The sequence below is a fragment of the Furipterus horrens genome, unplaced genomic scaffold, assembly GCF_987537825.1.
Source record: "Furipterus horrens unplaced genomic scaffold, mFurHor1.1.pri manual_scaffold_6, whole genome shotgun sequence".
In the NCBI taxonomy this organism is placed as follows: domain Eukaryota; kingdom Metazoa; phylum Chordata; class Mammalia; order Chiroptera; family Furipteridae; genus Furipterus; species Furipterus horrens.
This window is the reverse complement of record NW_028327176.1, coordinates 105,260,928-105,281,387: the sequence shown is the minus strand read 5'-3', so window position 1 is coordinate 105,281,387 and position 20,460 is coordinate 105,260,928. Positions and strand designations below refer to the sequence as shown.

Sequence of the window (20,460 nt, the reverse complement as noted above, 5' to 3'; positions counted from 1 at the left end):
ATTCTGGAAAAGAGTTAGGCCTTGGTTTACATGATCCCCTACTGTTCTTTAAAGAAAAAAGATGACCGGTTGATCTTGTTGAAATGTTCTAATCCTGAGGGACTCATTCTTTCTTACTTATTGCCACACATTTGTAAGTTGCTTCGATGAGGTTGGAGTATAGATATGCATAGTCTGTGACTGCATGTGAAAACCAGTGATGAAATGAAGCAATGATTCTTTAGCCTTCTTTGGCTATCCTTGGACTATTTATTATTCTGATGTTTAAAAAAAACCATCCAAATGCATTTTCTTGAAAGAAACATTTATTTAAAATCTTTATTGGTCAAACAGTTTCAAACAAATCCAGAACAGTTTTTCACATTTGAGCCTTAGTGCAAAGACACTTTGCCATGCATGAAAGAAATGCTTATCCAATAAAGCTCTCCCTGATGCATTTAAATAATGGGATGATCAGGCACAAGACTTAATGTGACAGAAATCTGCTCAGAAGTCTGCTTGAAAAAGGACATGATTTAAAGCTCATATTAACATTTTTCACAACATAAATGTGTTTAAACAACTTGTAATTTCAACTTAATTTCAAAACAAAACACCCCCAGAATCAACTATCCCTTTAAATTAAAAAAAAAAAAAAATCAATTCATACTCTTAAAAGAACTCCAACAATGTAAAATAAATTCCAATTCCATATATATATATGTACATTTACAAGTTAGGTGCTTTTTCACACTATATGCTTTTTATTCATGCAACACTGACAGTGGACTGGACATGAGGTTCTACAGAGGCCTCTCTGAGAAAGCAGTGTAGCTCCTCACTCGGGCGAAGAACAGGGGGGTGTACATCTTGTCAATCTCAAAAGCAGTGACTGCAGTCTCACCAGTTGACCTGGAAAGAATGCACAAAATTACTAGTTACCAGGAAATTCAACTCATTTAAAATCCTTGCATATTTCTGGGTGCAGGGAGTTATCTTATACTTTAGCCTTTTACAACTTTTAGTATATCTGAGTAGTTTTAAATAATATAGGCACATTGTAGAACATTTTAAAATTTTAGAAAAGTACAAAAATGTCACTCACAGCTCTAACTATTCTATCATTCAGATACAGCAATACAAAGCAATTTTTTTCTAGTGTTTCTTCCAAGCACCTCAAGCTCTCTAGCAAGCTCTCTTATTGAGATCACACTCTATTAGTAATCCTGCTTTTTTCACTTAATGTTATGAAATATATATTACCTAACATCATTAGAAGTCATTTTTAGTGGCTGCCTAATATTTCACTGTCTGCTCACACATCAGTTTACTTAATAATTCCCCTTTTGTTAGAGATATATTGTTTTCAGTACTTGGCAATTAAAAATGTGTATTTTTTTATTATGTTCTTTGGACAGATTCCAAAGTGTAGAATTTCTAAGTCAAAAGCTATCGACATTTTAAGACTCTTGTTAAAATGTAATTTTAGAAAAAATTATAATCTTAAAATAGAATTTAATGATTTAATATTTGCATGACTAATAACATAATTACAGATGGGAGGGAGGGGAAGCAGATGACAAGTTATATTACTAGTCTTTTAAATCCCCCCACCCACAAAAGGAGAAATAAACAAAAGCATAAAATTCAAGTGTCTTTATGAATATTATAAGAAAGTCAACATTATCATTAGCAGTTACAATGCCTATTACAAAGTCCTTTTCTTCCCCTTAAACTTGATGGTTTTCATATCTTTGGTTCTACTTCTGGGTTTGGTTTTTTCTTTGAAAAAAAAAAAAATTCTACAGATTATAGAGAGAAGCAAAGAAGAGATGAGTGAGAAAAAAAAAAAAAAAGCCTGCTCATTCTTAGTTGTCAGGATCTTCCAAAGAAGTGCAAAAAGTCATTTGTAGAATAGAACTGTGGTCCTAAAATATTCAACAACGTCGTCAAGGTTGGGAAGTAGGTTAACTGAAGGTTATCTCAAAACTTGTCTCTCAGAATTTTGGATTTAACTGGAACAGGATGCCTTCAGTCACACACCAATATTCTCCCAAATCCAACAACAGCTAACTTCAATATCCACATGAATCAATATTTCAGCTTCTTAATTCCTTTTTTAATTTTACTTGTTTCTGTCATGCTCCATTCTCACACATACTCTTCTATTCATTACTGATTTCATACAAGTAAATCCTAACTCAAAAAAGGGTCCATGATGGCAGCACAGGAGGACACGGAGCTTGCTTCCTCCCAAGAACATATCAAATGTATACCTATAATTAGAGCAGTTCCTCCTGAGACAACTGAGGGCGAACTGAACAGCTTCTGCACAACAAGCAAGAGGGAGAGACTGCACAGAGAAGGTTGGGGAACCACAAGAGCACTTGGGGAGCTGAGGGAATCATCTGCGCTTGGAGGAATGGGTGAGTGTCACAGTGTGTGTACAGGGGCCCCTTTTCAGGCCAGAGGGGTTGGCACAACATATTGAAAGTATGAAAAGGACCTATGACCAGGATTTCTCTACCCAGCAAAGCTATCATTTAGAATCAAAGGACAGATAAACAGCTTCCCAGACAAGAAAAAGCTAAAGGAATCCATCACCACCAAACCAGTATAACAAGAAATGTTAAATGGACTTCTTCAAGAAGAAAAAAAAAAAGAAAAGGCAATAACTACATACTCATCAATACTTACTTTAAGTGTAAATGGATTAAATGCTGCAATAAAGACACAGGGTGGCTGAATGCATAAGGTAAGCAAAAAAGGAAAAAACTCAGACATGGGCAAACAATGTGGTGATTGCAGGAGTGGGGGGAGGTGGAAGAGGGTATAGGAGGGATAAATGGCAAGAGAAAAAAAGTACAACAAAACATGAACTATTGATAACAAAGAAAGAAAGAAAAAAAGACCCATATATATGCTACCTACAAGAGACCTACTTCACATTGAAAAACACAAAATTAAAGGCATGGAAAAAGATAATTCATGAAAATGGAAATGAAAAAAAAGGTAAGAAGCAATATTCATATCAGACAAAACAGACTTTAAAACAAAGGCTGTAACAAGAGACAAAGAGGGATTCAGCAATTCCACTTCTGGTATTTTTCCAAAGAAACCCAAAACACTAATTCAAGAAGACATATGTATCCCTACGATCACTGCAGCATTACAGTAGCCAAGATATGGAAGCAACCTAAGTGTCCACCGATAGATAAATAAAGAAGATGTGGTACATATATTGGGTTGGCCAAAAAGTATGTTTAGGTTTTTCCGTAAATAACACACACTTTTCATTTTCACCAATAACTTTATTGATATGGATATTTTGAGTATGTTAGCTATTCCCCCTATTGGCTTCTAGTGGGTAGAGGCTAGGGGTGCTGCTAAACATCTTCCCACACATAAGCCAGCTACACAGCAAAGAATTATTTGGCCAAAATGTCAACAGTACCAAGGAACTTCACAAACCACTTTTGACACATTCAATCATTCACAGCACCTTTTCCATACACTGCAGAAATCTTCTTTTGTGTTTCAGTTGTGTTTTTACCTTTCTTGAAATAATAAAAAATAAGCTGAAAATTTTGCATATTTTCTTACATCTTCAATATTAAAATGGCTGCAGAAATATTTACCAATTTGGTAAGTTTTTTTAAAAGTATATTTTATTATGATTCTGTTCCTGTTCTAGTTGTTTGCTTAGTCTGTTTTTGTTTTTTGTTTTAGATTCAGTTGCTGATAGTTGTGAGGTTGTCATTTTAATGTTCATAGTTATGATCTTTTTTTAAAAAGTAAGTGCCTTTAACATTTCCTGCAATAATGGCTTGGTGGTGATGAATTCCTTTAGTTTTAACTTGTCTGGGAAGCCTTTATCTGCCCTTGTGTTAATGATAGCTTTGTTAGATAAGAGTAATCTAGGTTGTAGGTCCTTGCTTTTCATCACTTCAAATACTTCTTATCTGTCCCTTCTTGCCTGCAAGGTTTCTACTGAGAAATCAACTGAGTCTTATGGAAATTCCTTTGTTGGGAATTCCTCTGTAAGTAACTCTCTGCTTTTCTTTTGCTGTGTTTAAGACTTTATCTTTAACCTTTGGCATCTGAGTTATGTGTCTTGGTATGGCTCTCCTTGGGTCCAACTCTGTGCTTCCTGGACTTGTATGTCTATTTCCTTCACCAAATTTGGGAAGTTTTTCTTTGATTATTTTTCAAATAAGTTTTCAATTTCTTGCTCTTCCTCTTCTCTCTCTGGTACCCCTATGTTCGAATGTTGTTGGTACATTTAAAGTTGTCCCAGAGGTTCCTAAGGCTCTCCTCACTTTTTTTTTTTACATTCATGTTTCTTCTTTATGTTTTGGTTGGATGTTTATTTCCTCCTTTTGTTCAAAACTGTTGATTTGAATCCTGGCTTCCTTCCCTCCACTGTTGGTTCCCTGTATATTTTTATTTCACTTTGTGTAACTTTCATTTCTTCCTTTATTTTTTTCCTTCTCTGTAAGTTCTTTGAGCATCCTTATCTCCAGTGTTTTTAAGTATACTTTATTGATTATGCTGTTACAGTAGTTCCAATTATTTTCCCTGTGTTCCCCTCTGCCCAGTACCCATTTTCCTCCAGCAATACCACCCCCCACCTTAGTTCATATCCATGGGTTGTGCATGTAAGTTCTTTAGCTTCACCCTTTCCTATAATATTCTTAATATACCCCTGTATATTTTGTACCTACCAATTATGCTTTTTAATCCCTGCACCATTTCCCCATTTCTCTCCTTTCCTCCTCCCAGCTGATAACCTTCCAAATGATCCCCATACCTAGGATTCTGATCCTATTTTGGTTGTTTGCTTAGTTTGTTTTTGTTGTTATTTTTAAGATTCTGTTGTTGATAATTGTGAGTTTGTTGTCATTTTAATGTTCATAGTTTAGATTTTCTTTTGCTTAAGTAAGTCCCTTTAACATTTCATATAATAATGGCTTGGAGATGATGTACTCCTTTAGTTTTACCTTTCTTGGAAGCACTTTATCTGCCCTCCCATTCTAAATGATAGCTTTGCTGGATAGAGTAATCTTGGTTGTAGATCCTTCCTTTTCATCACTTTGAATACTTCTTGCCAGTCCCTTCTTGCCTGCAAAGTTTCTTTTGAGAAATCAGCTGATAGTCTTATAGGAACCCCTTTGTAGATAACTCTTTGCTTTTCTCTTGCTGCTTATAAGATTCTCTCTTTATATTTAACCTTTGACATTTTAATTATGACGTATTTTTGGTGTGGTCCTCTTTGGGTCTAGCTTGTTTGGGACTCTGTGCTTCCTGGGCTTGTATAATCTATTTCCTTCACCAAATTAGGGAAGTTTTCCTTCATTATTTTTTCAAGTAAGTTTGCAATTTCTTGCTCTTCCTCTTCTTCTTCTGGCACCCCTATGATCTAGATGTTAGTATGTTTAAAGTTGTCCCAGAGGTTCCCAAGCCTCTCCTTTTTTTTTTTTTTCAGTTCTTGTTTCTTCATTCTGTACTGGTTGACTGTTTCTTCCTTATGTTCCAAATCATCAATTTGAACCCCAGCTTCCTTCCCTTCATCATTGGTTTTGGGCAGATTTTCTTTCACTTCACTTAGCATAGCCTTCACTTCTTCCCTTATGCATTTGCCATCCTCAATCATGTCTGTCAAGTCTGTGAGCATCTTTATCACCAGTGTTTTGAACTCTGTGTCTGTTAGGTTGGCTATCTTCTCTTCGCTTAGTTCTCCCACTGCAGACTTGATTTTCTCCCTCCTATGGGCCATACTTCTCTGTCTCCTCAACTTGACAGCCTCCTGAGTTTGCTTCTTGTGTCTTAGGTAAAGCTGTTGGACCTGTTACATTGTAAGGGGTGGAGCCTGAGGTATTTGGGGAAACCCATTTCATCACGTTGTGGTGCTGTATGTTGCGGAGTGGTCTAAGAGGGTACAATGTCATTTGCTCAGCACTTGTCCCTTTTCCAGGCTCTTCTTCTCACTTCCCGTATGGAACTAGCACTCCTCTAGCTGTTGCCCTGGTTGTGGTTCCCAGAGTGGGTTGGTTTGTGGAAATTCTAGGACCGTGAGGGGGCCTCCAAACAAACAGACTCTCCTGAGAGACTGGCAGTTTCTTCTGCCACCCCAACCACAACTGGTTTTTATAGTCAGAAGCAATGAGACTTTATTTTCCCCAGCGCTGGAACTGTGAGCTGTCCATCTGGTCTGGGGCTAGGATCACTCCAAGGGTGTCCCTCCCAATTTTTTTAATGTGTGACTGCACTTTCTGCTGGCTGGCCACAGCCACTGCCTTGCCGCCGCTGCCACACTGTATCCTCTTGGCCCCAGCTCTGCCCTTCTTAACTGTCTGGATGAATATTACTTCTTTATATCTTTGTTTGTTGGACTTCCATGCAGTTCAATTTTCTGATAGTTCTGGTTTTTAGTTTTGAGGTAGTTGTATTCCTTCTTACAATTGTGGAGGGAGGTAAAGCTTGTCTACCTATGCCTCCGTCTTGGCCAGAAGTCCTTATCATCAGTGTTTTAAATTTTGCATCTGATAGGCTGGCTATCTCCATTTTCTTTAGTTCTTTTTCTGAGGTCTTGTTCTGTTCTTTCAGTTGGACTATATTTCTTTGCTCCTCAATTTGGCAGTCTCCTTGTTTCTATGTATTGGCTAGAACTGCTTTTACTCCCCATCTTTGTAGTGTGGCCTATGTAGCAAAGATCTGTAAGTTGTGTGGGGCAGAGCCTTAGGTAATGGCCAGGGCGGGGCAACCCTCTTCACCACTTCAAGGCTCTGTTTGTGGTAGGGCACTTGGAGAGGAGACAAGGCCGCTGAGTGGCTTCTGGCAATTTGCCCAGCACTTGCCCCATTTCCAGTTATTTCACCCACTTCCTGTATGTGATTGCTGCACTTCCAGTTGCTGCCCTGGGGTTTATGCATGTTCTAAGACCATGTGGGCCCTTTAAGCAGTAAAAATCCAGCAGTTTCTTCCGCCACCCCAACCCCACTGGTTTTTACAGTCAGAGGTAATGGGGGTTTATATTCCCAGTGCTGGAACCCTGGACTATGCAATCTGCACTGGAGCTGGAATCACCTGCTCCCAGGGTATTCCTCCCAATTTTTATCTACCACAGATGAATGTATAACTATCCATTCCGCCGCCACCACCACTTGTCTGAGCCAGACTGCCTCTCCGCCCCATCTAGATGAATGTGGCTTCTTTAAATCCTTGGTTGTCAGACTTCCATATAGCTCGATTTTCTGATGGTTCTGGTTGTTATTTGTTTTTAAGATCTGGTTGTAATTCTTCCTATGGTTGAGAGAGGAAGTGAAGTGTGTCTACCTATGCCTTCATCTTGACCAGAAGTATATATATATTTTAAAATGCATCCTGATATGACAGCTGTTACAATACAATCTAACAAAATTGTTTCAAATGAAGTTAAAGACAGCTAAGCACTTACTAGAGCCATCATACAGAAAAAACCTAAACAAACTTTTTGAAATACCCAATACAATGGAATATTCCTTGGCCATAAAAAAAGAAATGATACTTTACCATTTGTGACAACATGGATGGACCTAGAGGGTATTTGCTAAGTGAAATAAATCAGACAAAAATAAACACCATATGATTTCACTTATATGTGGAATCTAAAAAAACAAAATAAACAAATAAACAAAACAGAAACAAACTCATAGATACAGAGACCATTTTAATAGTTGCCAGAGGGGGAGGGGGTTGGGAGGATGGGTAAAAAAAAGGGGAAGGGATCAAGATGTATACATTTCCAGTTATAAAAAGTCATGGGGATGTAAAGTACTCATAGGGAATATAGTCAATAGTACTGTAATAACTATGTATGGTGTCAGATGGGTACTAGACTTATTGGAGTGATCACTTCACAAGTTATATAAATCTATAATCATTATGTTGAATATCTGAAACAATATAATATTGTATGTCAACTGTAATTTCAAAATTATTAAAAAATAAAGTAAAATAGCAGAAAGAAAAAAAAAAAGAAAAAGAAAAAGAAATCTTGCCATTTGCAACAATGTGGATGGACTTAGAGGGTATAATACTAAGTAAAATAAGTCAGACAGAGAAGGACAAACCCTGTATGGTTTCACTTATATATAAAATCTAAAGAATGTAAACAAACAAAATAGAAGCATACTCATAAATACAGAGAACAGACTGATGATTGCTAGACGGGAGGGAGACTGGCGGGATGGGTGAAAAAGTTGAAGGGGATTATAATCAATAATATTATGATAAGTTTGCACAACGACAGATGATTATCTGATTGGTGTAGTGATCACATCGTAAGGTACATAAATGTCAGATCACTAGATTGTACACCTGAAACTAATATTATATGGTGTACCAAGCAGGTATATGGGTCTTCACTGTAAAATTCTTTTAGCTTTTTCGTATGTTTGAAATTTTTCATAATAAAGTGTTGGAAAATACAGAATATAACAAGAATGGCAGAATACATTTGTAGTAATTAAAAACATGTTTTGGAATAACATTTAAAGATAAGCATGATTATGTAAAATAAAGTGTAAGAAAAAACCCTAACTCATAGAACAAGAGCTTTATAATCGTAACTACCAAATAGATTTGGCTTTGGAATGTAAGAGGTCTTTTTAGCAGACTTACTTTCCTCACTATGATTTTATTAAAATCAGTGTATAATTCCTGAGGATAAACCAAATGGATATAAAGTTTTTAAAAAATGGTTAGACAAACATGGGAGAAGGAAAAAGATCTGGTGATTTAAAACTGCCTTGAATAAGTCAACACATGAACAGCTCAGAATGACTGAGTATCATCATGCTCATGGAATGCTGCCTCATTTCCAAAGTGGCGGTGGCCGTTCATATTCCCATGGCACGGTGAGAGCCATGGGTGCTCCACTGCCTGGTCCACTTTCAGTTTTTTTCATTTTAGCCATTTTCTGAGTTTGCAGTGTAGTATTACACTCAGCCTAAGCCTGACGTGAAGTATACATTTATTCTGTAACCTTTGTATTTTTATTGCATTCACCTACTTGTAAGTAATGTGACAAGAATGATGTATCCAGATGAGTTTGTTGAACCTCTGGTGGCCACTGGAACACAGCTGTAACCCCACATGAAAACTCTGATCTGCTTCTTGCACAGGAACACGACGAAAATATCTGTATTTATAGTCAAGTGGCTTCTGTAAAGGAAAAGATGCATAAGCTATGATAAAACCTCACTTCACTGAGGTTTCATTATTATAAAAATATTTATAGGAATATATTGTGCAAGAATAACATAACATCTGCACATAGTAGAGCCATCCTGGATATCATATAAAAAGGTGTGTAAGCATCTTGAAAAATGTTAAGCACTCTAAAAACATAAAGTTTCTTTTCCTTATCATCATCGTCTCAGTAAATCATCATAATAACTTCCTGTACTAAATATGACTGCATTGTTGCTATTAACGGATGAAAGAATGAAGACCCAGATAGGGCAAATGAGTTAACCAAAGTTACACAGCAGTTTCAGATGGAAATTAAGAACTTCTGTCTCCTATCTTGAAACCTAGTATTTCCTTCTACTTGAAAACACTTGGGAATTTTTAAACAGAGAAAGTGGTAAGTTGGTGAAGGCTACAGAAAAAGCACAGGGTATAACTTATTTTTTGCAGTAACAGTAAAATAGTTCATGGAGAAACATGTGACAAGCTTCATTAGAACCATACTTCTGCAAATACTGCTGCTAAAAACACAAAAATATCAACATTACATATGGTTTCATTGTGTCATATTCTAAAAAGAAAACGGGTATTCTATGTTGGAGTTCCTCAATTCTTATTAGATAAAACTTAAACGAGGGCCTCACAAATTCCGCAATTCTGGAAACTCATGGCTAAGGTCACAGTTCCAGCAACTATCTCTGCCCCTCAGACTATTGCCTCAGAGTTCAGGAGTCTATGAGAGCCCAGCAGAGAAGCCAGCACATATGGACACAGGGTAATAGGACTAGGACTCACAGAGAAACCTTATCTTGACACCTAATGCTGGAGAAGAGAGGGAGATTCAACACAAGGGAAACTTCTTTCAACTCTTACACTAATTTATAAAAGCAATAGGCTAGTATTTATTGTAACTTCCTCACAAATGACTTCTTGGGTATACATTATGGTTTTTAACCAGGACTAAAAAAAAATGCACATGGAAAAAGGTCGTAAAAAAAAATGCCTTCAACCTGTTGAAGAAGTTAAAGCCATTTAGAGTGCCATGATCCAGTAATCATATTTGTTTGGCAATTTTTTTCTTTTGTAAGAATAGGAAGAAGGAAATTATTTTACACTAGCTTATTTCCAGTAGAAACTGAAATTCTCTGTAAGATATCCTTATGAAAGAATCACTTATTTGAGCCAACTTAGGAAGAAATCCTGTATTATTCAAAATGAGAAAAGCCAAAAACACATATTCAGGTATCATTTTACTAGTTACTTTATAGGACATTTTGGCTTTACATTTTCATATGTGAAAACCAGAACCAGAAAAAGAAACCACATCAGAGAAAAACAAGCAAGCTGAGCCAACAGAAAATAACCACATTTTTAAGAAAACCCTCCAGCTCTCTTTAGAGATACACTGTAAGTCAACATACATTTTGTGTAATAGTATAAATAATGAAACAGTATATTTTTATCCTTTCTAATCAAAAATGTTTGAATGAACAGTGTATTAAAATAAAAAGAAAACTGTTAATTCAATCTTGCATACTCACTTCTTCTTTCTTCTTAGTTATCACAGCAAATACTTTGGTCTGATTGTCTGTATCTTGTGACAAGCGATAATGACCCAGTAGAACTGCATCAGTTCTAAAAATCAAAAAATACAATTTAAGTCTATTACTTAGTTATTATATGTATTTAAGTAATCTAGGAAATAATGGATTATAATAGTGTTTAAGCAACTTGCTCGAGAAGACTCAACTAGGATATGAGTAAAACTAGTGTCCAAGGCCCCAGAGACCTACTAAAGTACACACTTCAGGGGAGAGCTTTAGGAATTGGTGTTTTTCACAAATGCCCACCCAATGATTGCTTTTTAAATCATCCAATGGTAAGTTAAGAAAACATAGGATCATATTAACCTGAAAATAACCATGTAAAATGTGAACTGGATAGAAAACTGTAGAAAAATTCTACCTAGTATTCCGAGTTCTTAAACGAGGAACAATGGACTGAGGCTCCTCAGGGGTTGTCAGCATCATCACATGGCCGTCAGGAAAGAACCTTACGTACCTGTGTAAAAAGAAGAATACCACCAAAAAACACCACATACACACAGAATATAAAATGTGTCCTTCTCTACTGGTACCTGAACCTAGTCATAGCTGTGGAGCCAACTCAGAAACACAATGGGCCAAAGAACTTGCAAAACATCATTAAGATGTGACTGATAAGCTGTGAGGCCAGCAACAAAGGACTGAAGGCATTTTATTATCCTGTTGAACTTTTAGTTTCACTCATTGAATAAAAAAGTTAGGTTAAATATTACTCCATTAAAGTTCTGTATGTTTTTTCCTAGAGCACTAATTAATGTCAAACAAATGTGGAATCTCAGGATACAAAGTAGTTAATATGTCTCCTTATTTCTCTCTGGCAGTATTATCTGATGAACAATAAGGCTGAATAATAGCACAAGCTATTCGAAAAGGCAAATGAGTACACCAAAGGCAAAAAGACAGAAAGAGTTCTAAAATGTAAAATGATTCTTAGATTTAGAGGCCAGAAGGAATTAAATTTGTAGTAACCCATTGGTTTTTTAAGTATGATTTCTGTTATAATATTGGATAAAAATACTGACAGCACAAAAGCCACAGAGAAGAGATGTTGAATAACCAATGAACTAATACTTGGAGAGAGAATTTTTCACTCACTCAGTTGTACCTGTAATATTCCACTTGATGCCAGGCTCTGTAGAAACCATCAAGAGACTGTTCCCCTTGACGAATATATGTGGTTTTACTGATATATACTCCTATTTTAAAAAAAAGAAAAAACATTTTTGAAGAATCAAGAACATAATAAATAAAAAAAATTAATAATAATATAGTATGTTTCTAGCTTTATTTTTATTATAGTTTCCTTTAAATGTGCTCAGGGTACTTAGGTCTGTTACAGAAAACTAAGACTGTATTTATCAAAATCAGCACGATAGGTCACTATTTCTCCTGAGTTCTAAAGGGTTCAACTTACCATCAAACCGAACACGGGGCCTTTCTAGAAACATCTCTCTCCAGGATGTATATGGAACAAGTTTAATACAGCTTCTGCCCCAAACTTTCAAGCAGGCCAAACGCCATATTTCAGGGTCTCTAAGTAATAAAATCACAACATCAATATATATAAAAGGCTAAGTCCCTGTATGCAGACATAAGAAACAGTCCTGCTACAGCCCTCTTCTATTCAGCAAGTATTTGTTGAGTGCCTGCTAGGCACCATCTTGCGTCCTAGAGATAGATTGATGGAGGGAAAGCAAAGGAAAATCAGAAAACAGAGAGAAAGTTTCAGGTAATGCGCTCAGTGCAAAAAACGAACACAGCAGGATAAACAGACAAAGATGTGGTGGGGTGGTGGGGAAATAAAGACTATTTTAGATATAGTGGCCAAGAGAGGACTCTCTGGACAGGTGATGAGGGAGAGTACTCTGGGCAGAAACCATAGCAAGTTCAAGGCCCTCAGGCAGGAATGTGGCTGGTGTGCTCCACAAGGACCAAGAAGGGCCACATGGTTGCAGCAAAGTAAACAAGATGAAGTATAGGCTACATAATTTGAGGGGTAGTCAGGGGCAGATGAGGTCCTGGTTCACAGGTGGGAGTGGCTGTTAAGAGAGACAGAGGCCACTGCAGGGTTCTGAGCATGACTTAGGCTTTTAAAAGATGACTCTGGAGAGGTCCAAGAGAGTGGTGGCATAGGAGGATGCTGAATGCCCCCCTCTCCTGAACAAACACAAATATACACATATATCGTGAGCAATTACTGCGAGACAACTGAGGGCTTAATGAACAGCTTTTGAACAACAAGCAAGAGAAAGAGATGAACAGAGAAGACTGGGGAGCCACAGGAGCCTTCCGGGAACTGTGGCCACTGTTAGGGCTGGAGGTGCCGGTGAGTGCCAGTTTACATTCCCCTTCACTTTGACAGGGTGGGCAGGAGCTTTATTTGGGTGCTTTGGCCTGCCTGCAAGATCACCACAGTGTGTTCCCAGTTACATGACCCAGAGCCTTTTGCCTCCAAACAAAGGGAGCTAGCAGGAACAATGGGGCATCACATGCACCTGTCGGTCTCCCTGGAGGGAGCCACTCCAACCCCTCCAGCCAGTACTCTCAGTGCTGCAAGCGCCCAACCACTGCAACCAGATTCCTAAAACTACCAGCAACAAAGCCTACACTGAGGTAATTCTACACAAGATCACTTCTGTGCAACAAACAAGAGAGAGACTGGAGAGAGAAGGCTGCGGAGCCGTGGGTGCTCTCTGGGCTGGAGGTGCCAGTAAAGCACCACTGTTTGTTCCCCTCCACCTGCATAGGGTGGGCGGGGCATCCAGCCAGGTGCTCTGGCCTACCTATAAGGTCACTGCAGCGTGGTCGTAGGCCTAGTACCCAAGCTCATTTTGCTCCTGAACAAGGGAACAAGAAGGAGCAACAGGGCATCACTACACGCACTTGGCCTCCCCAGCCAGAGCCTCTCGGACTCGGCAGACCAGCGCCCTGGTCACCTAAGCACCTGCTCGGCTGTAACCAGCCTGCCCAAACCACCCAGTACACAGAACTTGCACAGGGGCCATTTCTACATAAGGCCACTTTTTCAACACTGGAAGAAATAGCTATTGTATTTAATTCATGTAAACAAACAAGGGAAGTCAAACAAAATGAAACAAACAAAAAAACCCAGAACCCCTCTTAAATAAAGGAACGAGAAAGTGCCCCAGAAAAAAAGCCTCTAAGGAAACAAAAATAAGTAATTTGCTTAATAAAGAATTCAAAGAAATGGTCATAAGGATGCTAATCAAACCTGAGTGTGGAATAGAGGAATTTAGGGATAATTTCAACAAAGAGAAGCTATAATAAAGAAAGAACCAGACGTGAAGATTACAATAACTAGCTCAAAAAACACACCAGAAGTAACCAACAACTGATTAACTAATACAGAAGGAAATAAGTGACCAGGAAGACAAGCTAGTAGAAATTTACAAATCAGAAGAGGAAAAAGAAAAAAATTAAAAAACAAACAAGGATAACACACAGGAGACTTCTGGCCAAGATGGAGGTTTAGACTGACATGCTCCGTCTCCCTCCACAACAAGAAGGAATACAACTGCCGCAAAATCAGAAATAACCAGAAGTTCCAGAAAATAAATGGAAGTCCAACGTATGAAGTTATAAAGAAGTGGTGCTCAGCTGGACAGGTAGGAGGGGTGAAACTGGGGCGGAGAGTCAAGCTGTGCTGGTGGCGGCAGCAGCGACGATGGTGGCGGGACAGCAGTAAGCACAGACACCCGTATTTAAGGGGAGGTGAGAAGCGCCCAGGGAGTACCCACGGCTGCAGACCAAACCCAACAGCTTGCGATTCCAATGCCAGGGAAGGCAGACCCCCCCCCCCCATTGCCTTGGACTGTGAGGCCCAGAGGGTGTGGGGATGGAGGAGGAGGCTTCCAGTCTCTCAGCGGAGAGTGAATGGCAGGAATCCATCTTGGACCCCCACCCCCACAGAAAATGCCACAGCGTGGTGAAAGGGTCGCTTGGTTGTGATGAGTGCAGAGGGCTCTGCCCCCTATAGTGTAGGAGGTGTGACAGCTCCACCCAGGAAGCAAAGGTAAACACAAAACTGTCAGGATGGCACAGATCATGATAGAGATCCCGGTGATGCAGCTGACCAGACAGCAAATATCTAATTTAACGAAGCAGCAGATAGGAAATCTTTCTGAGGCACAATTCAGAGCTTTGGTTATAAAAATGCTGACATACCTAACAGCAGATCTTAAATAAGACGGGGAAGGAATGAAGGCTAGTCCTGCTGAAATGAACAAAAACACATACGAAACTAGTGGTGAGGAAAAGAAAACCAGGGATCAAATCAACAAATCGGAACATAGGGAAGGAACAAACAGTCAACCTGGGCAAAAAGAGTAAACAAAAAGTGAGGAAAATGAGGAGAGGCTCAAAAATCTATGGGACAGCTATAAGCAGGACAACATCCAAATCATAGGATTGCCAGAAGGTGAAGAAGAAGAACTAGAAATTGAAAAAGTATGTGAAAAAATAATGAAGCAGAACTTCCCTAACTTGGGGAAGGAAATAGACTTACAGGTCCAGAAAGCACAGAGAGTTCCAAAAAAACTGGACCCAGGAAGAACCACATCAAGACACATTATAATCAAAACGTTAAAAATTAAGGCTCAAGAGAGAATCTTAAAAGCAGCAAGAGAGAAGAAGAGAATTATGTACAAAGGGGTCCCAATAAGACTCTCAGCTGATTTCTCAAAAGAAACTCTGCAGGCAAGAAGGGACTGGCAAGAAATATTCAAAGAAATGAAAAGCAAAAACCTACAACCACGATTACTCTATCCAGCGAAGCTGTCATTCAGAATAGAAGGGCAGAGAAAGTGCTTCCAGGACAAAGTAAAACTGAAGGAGGTCATCAGATCCAAATCACTGTTATATGAGATGTTAAAGGGACTTGTTTAGGAGAAAGAGGATCAAAACTATAAACATTAAAATGAAAACTGTATCACAACCACCAACAACAGAAGCTAGGGAATTGAAACAAAGGCAAACTAAGTAGGCAACAAGAGTGGGAAAAGAATTATAGGTATGGGGAACATTATGGGGGGAGGTCAGCAGGGAGGAGGAAGGGAGGAAAGGGAGGGAGATGGTACAGGAATTAAGAAGCATAGTAGCGGGGCATGGAGTAGACAGAAAGATGTTGAGAAGAACTAAATGCACAACCAATGGGCATGGACTGGGGGGGGAACAACTGGAGAGGGGGTCCCTGGGTGGAGGGGAACAAAGAGAAAAGAAATTGGGACAACAGTAACAGCATAATCAATAAAGCATATTGAAAAAAAAACCAGGATAGTGTAAAGAACTTCTGGGATAACATCAAGTGCTCAAACAGTCCCATTATAAAGATCCCAGAAGGAGAAAAAGGAATAGAAAGCTTATTTAAAGAAATAACAGCTGAGTCCTGACTGGTTGGGTGTTGTTCTGCAAACCAAAAGGTTGTCTGTTCGATGCCAGGTCAGGTCACGGCACATGCCTGGGCTGCAAGCCATGTCCCCGGTTAGGAGTGTGGGAGGCAACCAACTGACATTTCTCTCCCTTTCTCCCTCCCTTCCCCGCTCTCTAAATATAAATAAAATTTAAAAAAAATAAAAACACGGCCCATTTATATGCTGCCTAAAGGAGATTCACTTCAAATTGAAAAACACATACAGACAGAAAGAGAAGTGATCAAAAAAGATATTCCATGCAAATAAAAACAAAAAGAGCCCTGGCTGGTGTGGTTCAGAGAATTGAGCACCGGCCTGTGAACCAAAGGGTCGTTGGTTCAATTCCCAGTCAGGGCACATGCCTGGGTTGTGAGCCAGGTCCCCAGGTGGGGGAGTGAGTGAGGCAATGATCAATGTTTCTTACACACACTGATGTTTCTTTCTCTTTCTCCCTCCTCTTCCCTCTCTCTAAAAATAAATAAATAAAATCTTAAGAAACAAAAAAGAAATATGAAGAATCGTTAAAGAATACTATGAACAGCCCTGGCTGGTGTGACTGAGAGTCTCTTCAAGAAGTGTGCTCTCTAACACTATACACAGAAATGAACTAAAAATAGATTAAAGTCTTAAATGTAAGATCTGAAGCCATTAATACTCCTAGAAGAAAACATAGGCAGTAAACTTTTAAGACATTGCTCTTAGCAATATCTTTTTGGATATGTTTCCTCTGGTAAGGGCAACAAAAGAAAAAATAAACAAATAGAATTACATCAAACTAAAATGTTTTTGTACAGCAAAGAATACCATCAACAAAACAAAAAGTTAACTTACTGAATGAAAGAAGATATTTTTCAATGAAACATCCAATAAGGGGTTAATGTCCAAAATATATAAGGAACCCATAAAACACCAAAAAAACAATCCAGTTTGAAAATGTATATACAATGGAATATTATTCAGCAATAAAAAAGAATGAAGGCTTGCCATTTGTGCCAACACGGATGGACCTAGAGGGTTATTATGATAAGTGAAATAGAGAAAGACAAATAGTTATGGTATCACTTATATGTGGAATCTAAAAAAAAAACTAAACAAAACATAAACAGACCCATAGATATAGAAATCAAGCTGATAGTTGCCAAGGGGGAGGGGGTGAGGGAATAGGAAAAAAGGAAAAAAATATAAAAGATCACTGGTGGTTTATGGAGAATAGGCTTCAGGTGCATAAGAGTGGAGGTAGTGACACCATATAAGGTGCTACTGCCATAATCCAGACTAGATATAATGGTGGCTGGATCAGATGGGACTTTGGAGAAGTAGTAAAATGGTCAGACTGGAGAAATATTTTAAAGGTAGCAGCAACAAGACTTTGTTATGGGATTAGTACAAAATGCAAAGTCAAAAGATGTATTAAATATTCACATGATTCCTATACAATTCAAAATATTTTATCTCTAACTTAAAATTCTCAGTTTTAAGTTATAAAACTTAAAACTAAATAGTTATAAAAACTATTTATATTGGAGCCAGACTAAAAAAAGACATCCCCAAATTTTTCTTAATCAGTTCTCTCTTCATGTTTCCTTATGTACAATTAAAAGAAAAGTTAATGGAGTAACAATGCTAGAGATCCAAATTTCAAAAGGGTGGTAGCAATCCACTAGATGTTTAATAGGCACTTGTTAAATAGAATAGGACACAGAATCACTAAAACGAGTCTTCAAGCAATTCTAATGTTTTATCCAAAACACAAGACTCCAAATGAAATTAGGTTATTTAAAAATAATGCATCTAAATTTTAAGAACTGAAGTTATAAAAAAGTTCTAGATATAAGGACTAAGTACATATTTTTACATTAGATGCTCATGAAAGACTACCAGTCTCAAATGATGTTATACTGAACTATCATTATTCTTCACACAGAATGATTTTAAAAGTATAGTATTAGTTTTATGGGCTAAAATTCTAGTGCAATAAAAATTTAAATCATTACCAATTAATGGGTTTAGAGTTACTGTGAAAATGGCTTGAGTATTTTTTTAGCATAATTTCTTTTCCAAATCAGCTAAGCTAGCATGCCAGCTTCACTATGGAAGTAATATGTGTAACTGTATCTGTTCCACATTCATTCTATACCCTGGAAACCTAGTGCATTCCAGCCTTTAAATGCTAAATAGTTTGAGAAACTCGTATGTATAGCTTAGTGAAACCATTTTAGAATAGCTTTTACCCAGAACATCAATAATGTTCTTACATTGAAATTGGCAAAAGGTCCTAATTTCTTTTTTCACCACTCCCTGAGTTGTTTTTAAAAAGTAAGTACCTGGCACAGATGTAGAATCCTCTGCACACCTGCGACAACTGCTCTAATGATCTGAGGTCCAAATCACTAGACACCACCCATCGGAAGATATACATCAGGACCTCCATAGGCAGCACTGCAAAAGAAAACCACCGACCCTTTCAGTGACTCTCCTGTGTCATTCTACTGTCATGTCATCAGCGCAGGTGTGTTTTTGTATTCCTACAAATTTATAAATCATACCTTTAGTATCGGTCAGACGTAAAGCATGAGTGCATTTAGCCAAAAGTTATAATGGTTCCTAACATCAAGCCACAGATATCTTTATTTTTTCAGTACAGAACAGATCTGAAGCTACTGTTATAATGCACCCGTCTCTCAGAAGATCATTTTACTACCAAGATATATTAAAATAAGTGTGTTAGAAAAATAAGTCTACTGTATTGGTATATGTGTGATCCATATTGCATTTAACAGTAAAAAGTTATTTTCATCTTCTTGAAAATTTCCAATTGTCCTCCTCTGAAAAGTCCATAACTAACATATGAAGAGAAAAAACATTCATTTTTAAACATTCAGCCTATATCTCAGACTGCTGTTCAACTTGGCTGAAACACCTGATGATACCAGTATAAGTGCAATTTTCTTAGGACTGCCTCCAACTCAGAAGAAGCTCATCCTCTTCGATCTTAGGTGAAAAAAATTTTGGCATCCTTTAAAAGCTGCACTACCAACTCTGCTCCACTTTACACTTTGAGAAGCTCGTAGGTAAACACAAATAGTAACTGTAACTAGATCAATCATCTGGCAAGTTCTCTGACCATGTAGGTTTGGAAAACTAAAATTTAAGGCTAAAGTCTTTCTCGTGGACTTAGAGCAAGCATGAATCCTCACCTGATATGTGAGTCTGACTGCTCTCCAGCTCAGGCTGACACAGTTTGAGTCGGGACTCCTGAACTGTGAGCTGCTGCTGGAAGTAGGACAGCAGGTCTGCCATCTTGCTGTCATCATCATTATCCTCAATGCTGCAAGAAGAGGGCAGTGAATACACTAAGTGCCTCAGTCTACAAACGCAAAACTCAGAAACTGGTTCTTCACAGTATTTTCAAATCTTCTTTAGAAAAAGCAATCTAAAAGCAAACTTCTTACTACTTTTTCCTTTAATGTCATAAAAGTTTATCTTGCCTTGCAGGAGCACCATAACAAATCTCTTAAAGAAAAAATCTTCAGCAATTTTAATTCCCACCCAGAAAGAATCAGTTTGGGGACACGAATGTTGAGATTTAATGAATTAGTTTTATTGTAGAGATTTCATGTGTTGATTTTAAAATCTGAAGTAAACATATTCTTTTAAATGACTAATCCGTCTAACTGGGTAAAAATCAAATATACAGATGTCATCTGAGGTACTTACTTACCAAGGTTTTTTAACAGATGTGCCTTATCACCCTACACTTAGAGAGGAAAATGTGTAATTTAAAAAATCTTTAGCAGGGTCCACGAATCATCTACCAATATAAACAAATGTGTAGTTAAGAGTTCTAGAAAAATATCTAGCTTACCATTTTTGCTGAAAGTAACCTAAAAAAAAGATCAGATATACGAAAAGGTTTGGATGAGGATGAAGCTGGAGAACCAGGAAGAGCTTATTATACACAACAAAGGGTGACTGTGGTTGAGTCTAAATGGATTCCAGAGCTACTTTACCAACATTTTACAAAAGGCAAAAAATATACATATACATATGTGTGTATTTTTTTTACACACATATTTATAAAAATATTTTATAAAAAATAAATAAATATATATATATTAGGGCCTATGAGATCTGATAAAAAAATGTACATCTTTAAAGAACAATCATAGAATCTGAGTTTGTATAGAGACTGCATAGAAAAGAATGCATTTTTAATG

At 37.7% G+C, this 20,460-nt stretch overlaps 1 protein-coding gene across 2 annotated transcripts in view; it reads right to left on the bottom strand.

The window, feature by feature from the left end:
* Positions 1-287: 287 nt before the first annotated feature.
* Positions 288-20,460, bottom strand: part of FBXO9 (F-box protein 9) — a 31,388-nt gene continuing 11,215 nt past the window's right edge. For both annotated transcript variants that reach the window (XM_090282593.1, XM_090282592.1), the window contains 8 exons: positions 19,441-19,571; positions 18,568-18,682; positions 12,229-12,347; positions 11,920-12,010; positions 11,176-11,271; positions 10,752-10,845; positions 9,032-9,183; positions 288-891 (listed from right to left, as the gene is read on the bottom strand). In XM_090282593.1, the coding sequence (XP_090138719.1) occupies positions 783-891; positions 9,032-9,183; positions 10,752-10,845; positions 11,176-11,271; positions 11,920-12,010; positions 12,229-12,347; positions 18,568-18,682; positions 19,441-19,571 (907 nt within the window). In that variant the 3' untranslated portion in view covers positions 288-782. The remainder of the gene's footprint in view (positions 892-9,031; positions 9,184-10,751; positions 10,846-11,175; positions 11,272-11,919; positions 12,011-12,228; positions 12,348-18,567; positions 18,683-19,440; positions 19,572-20,460) is intronic.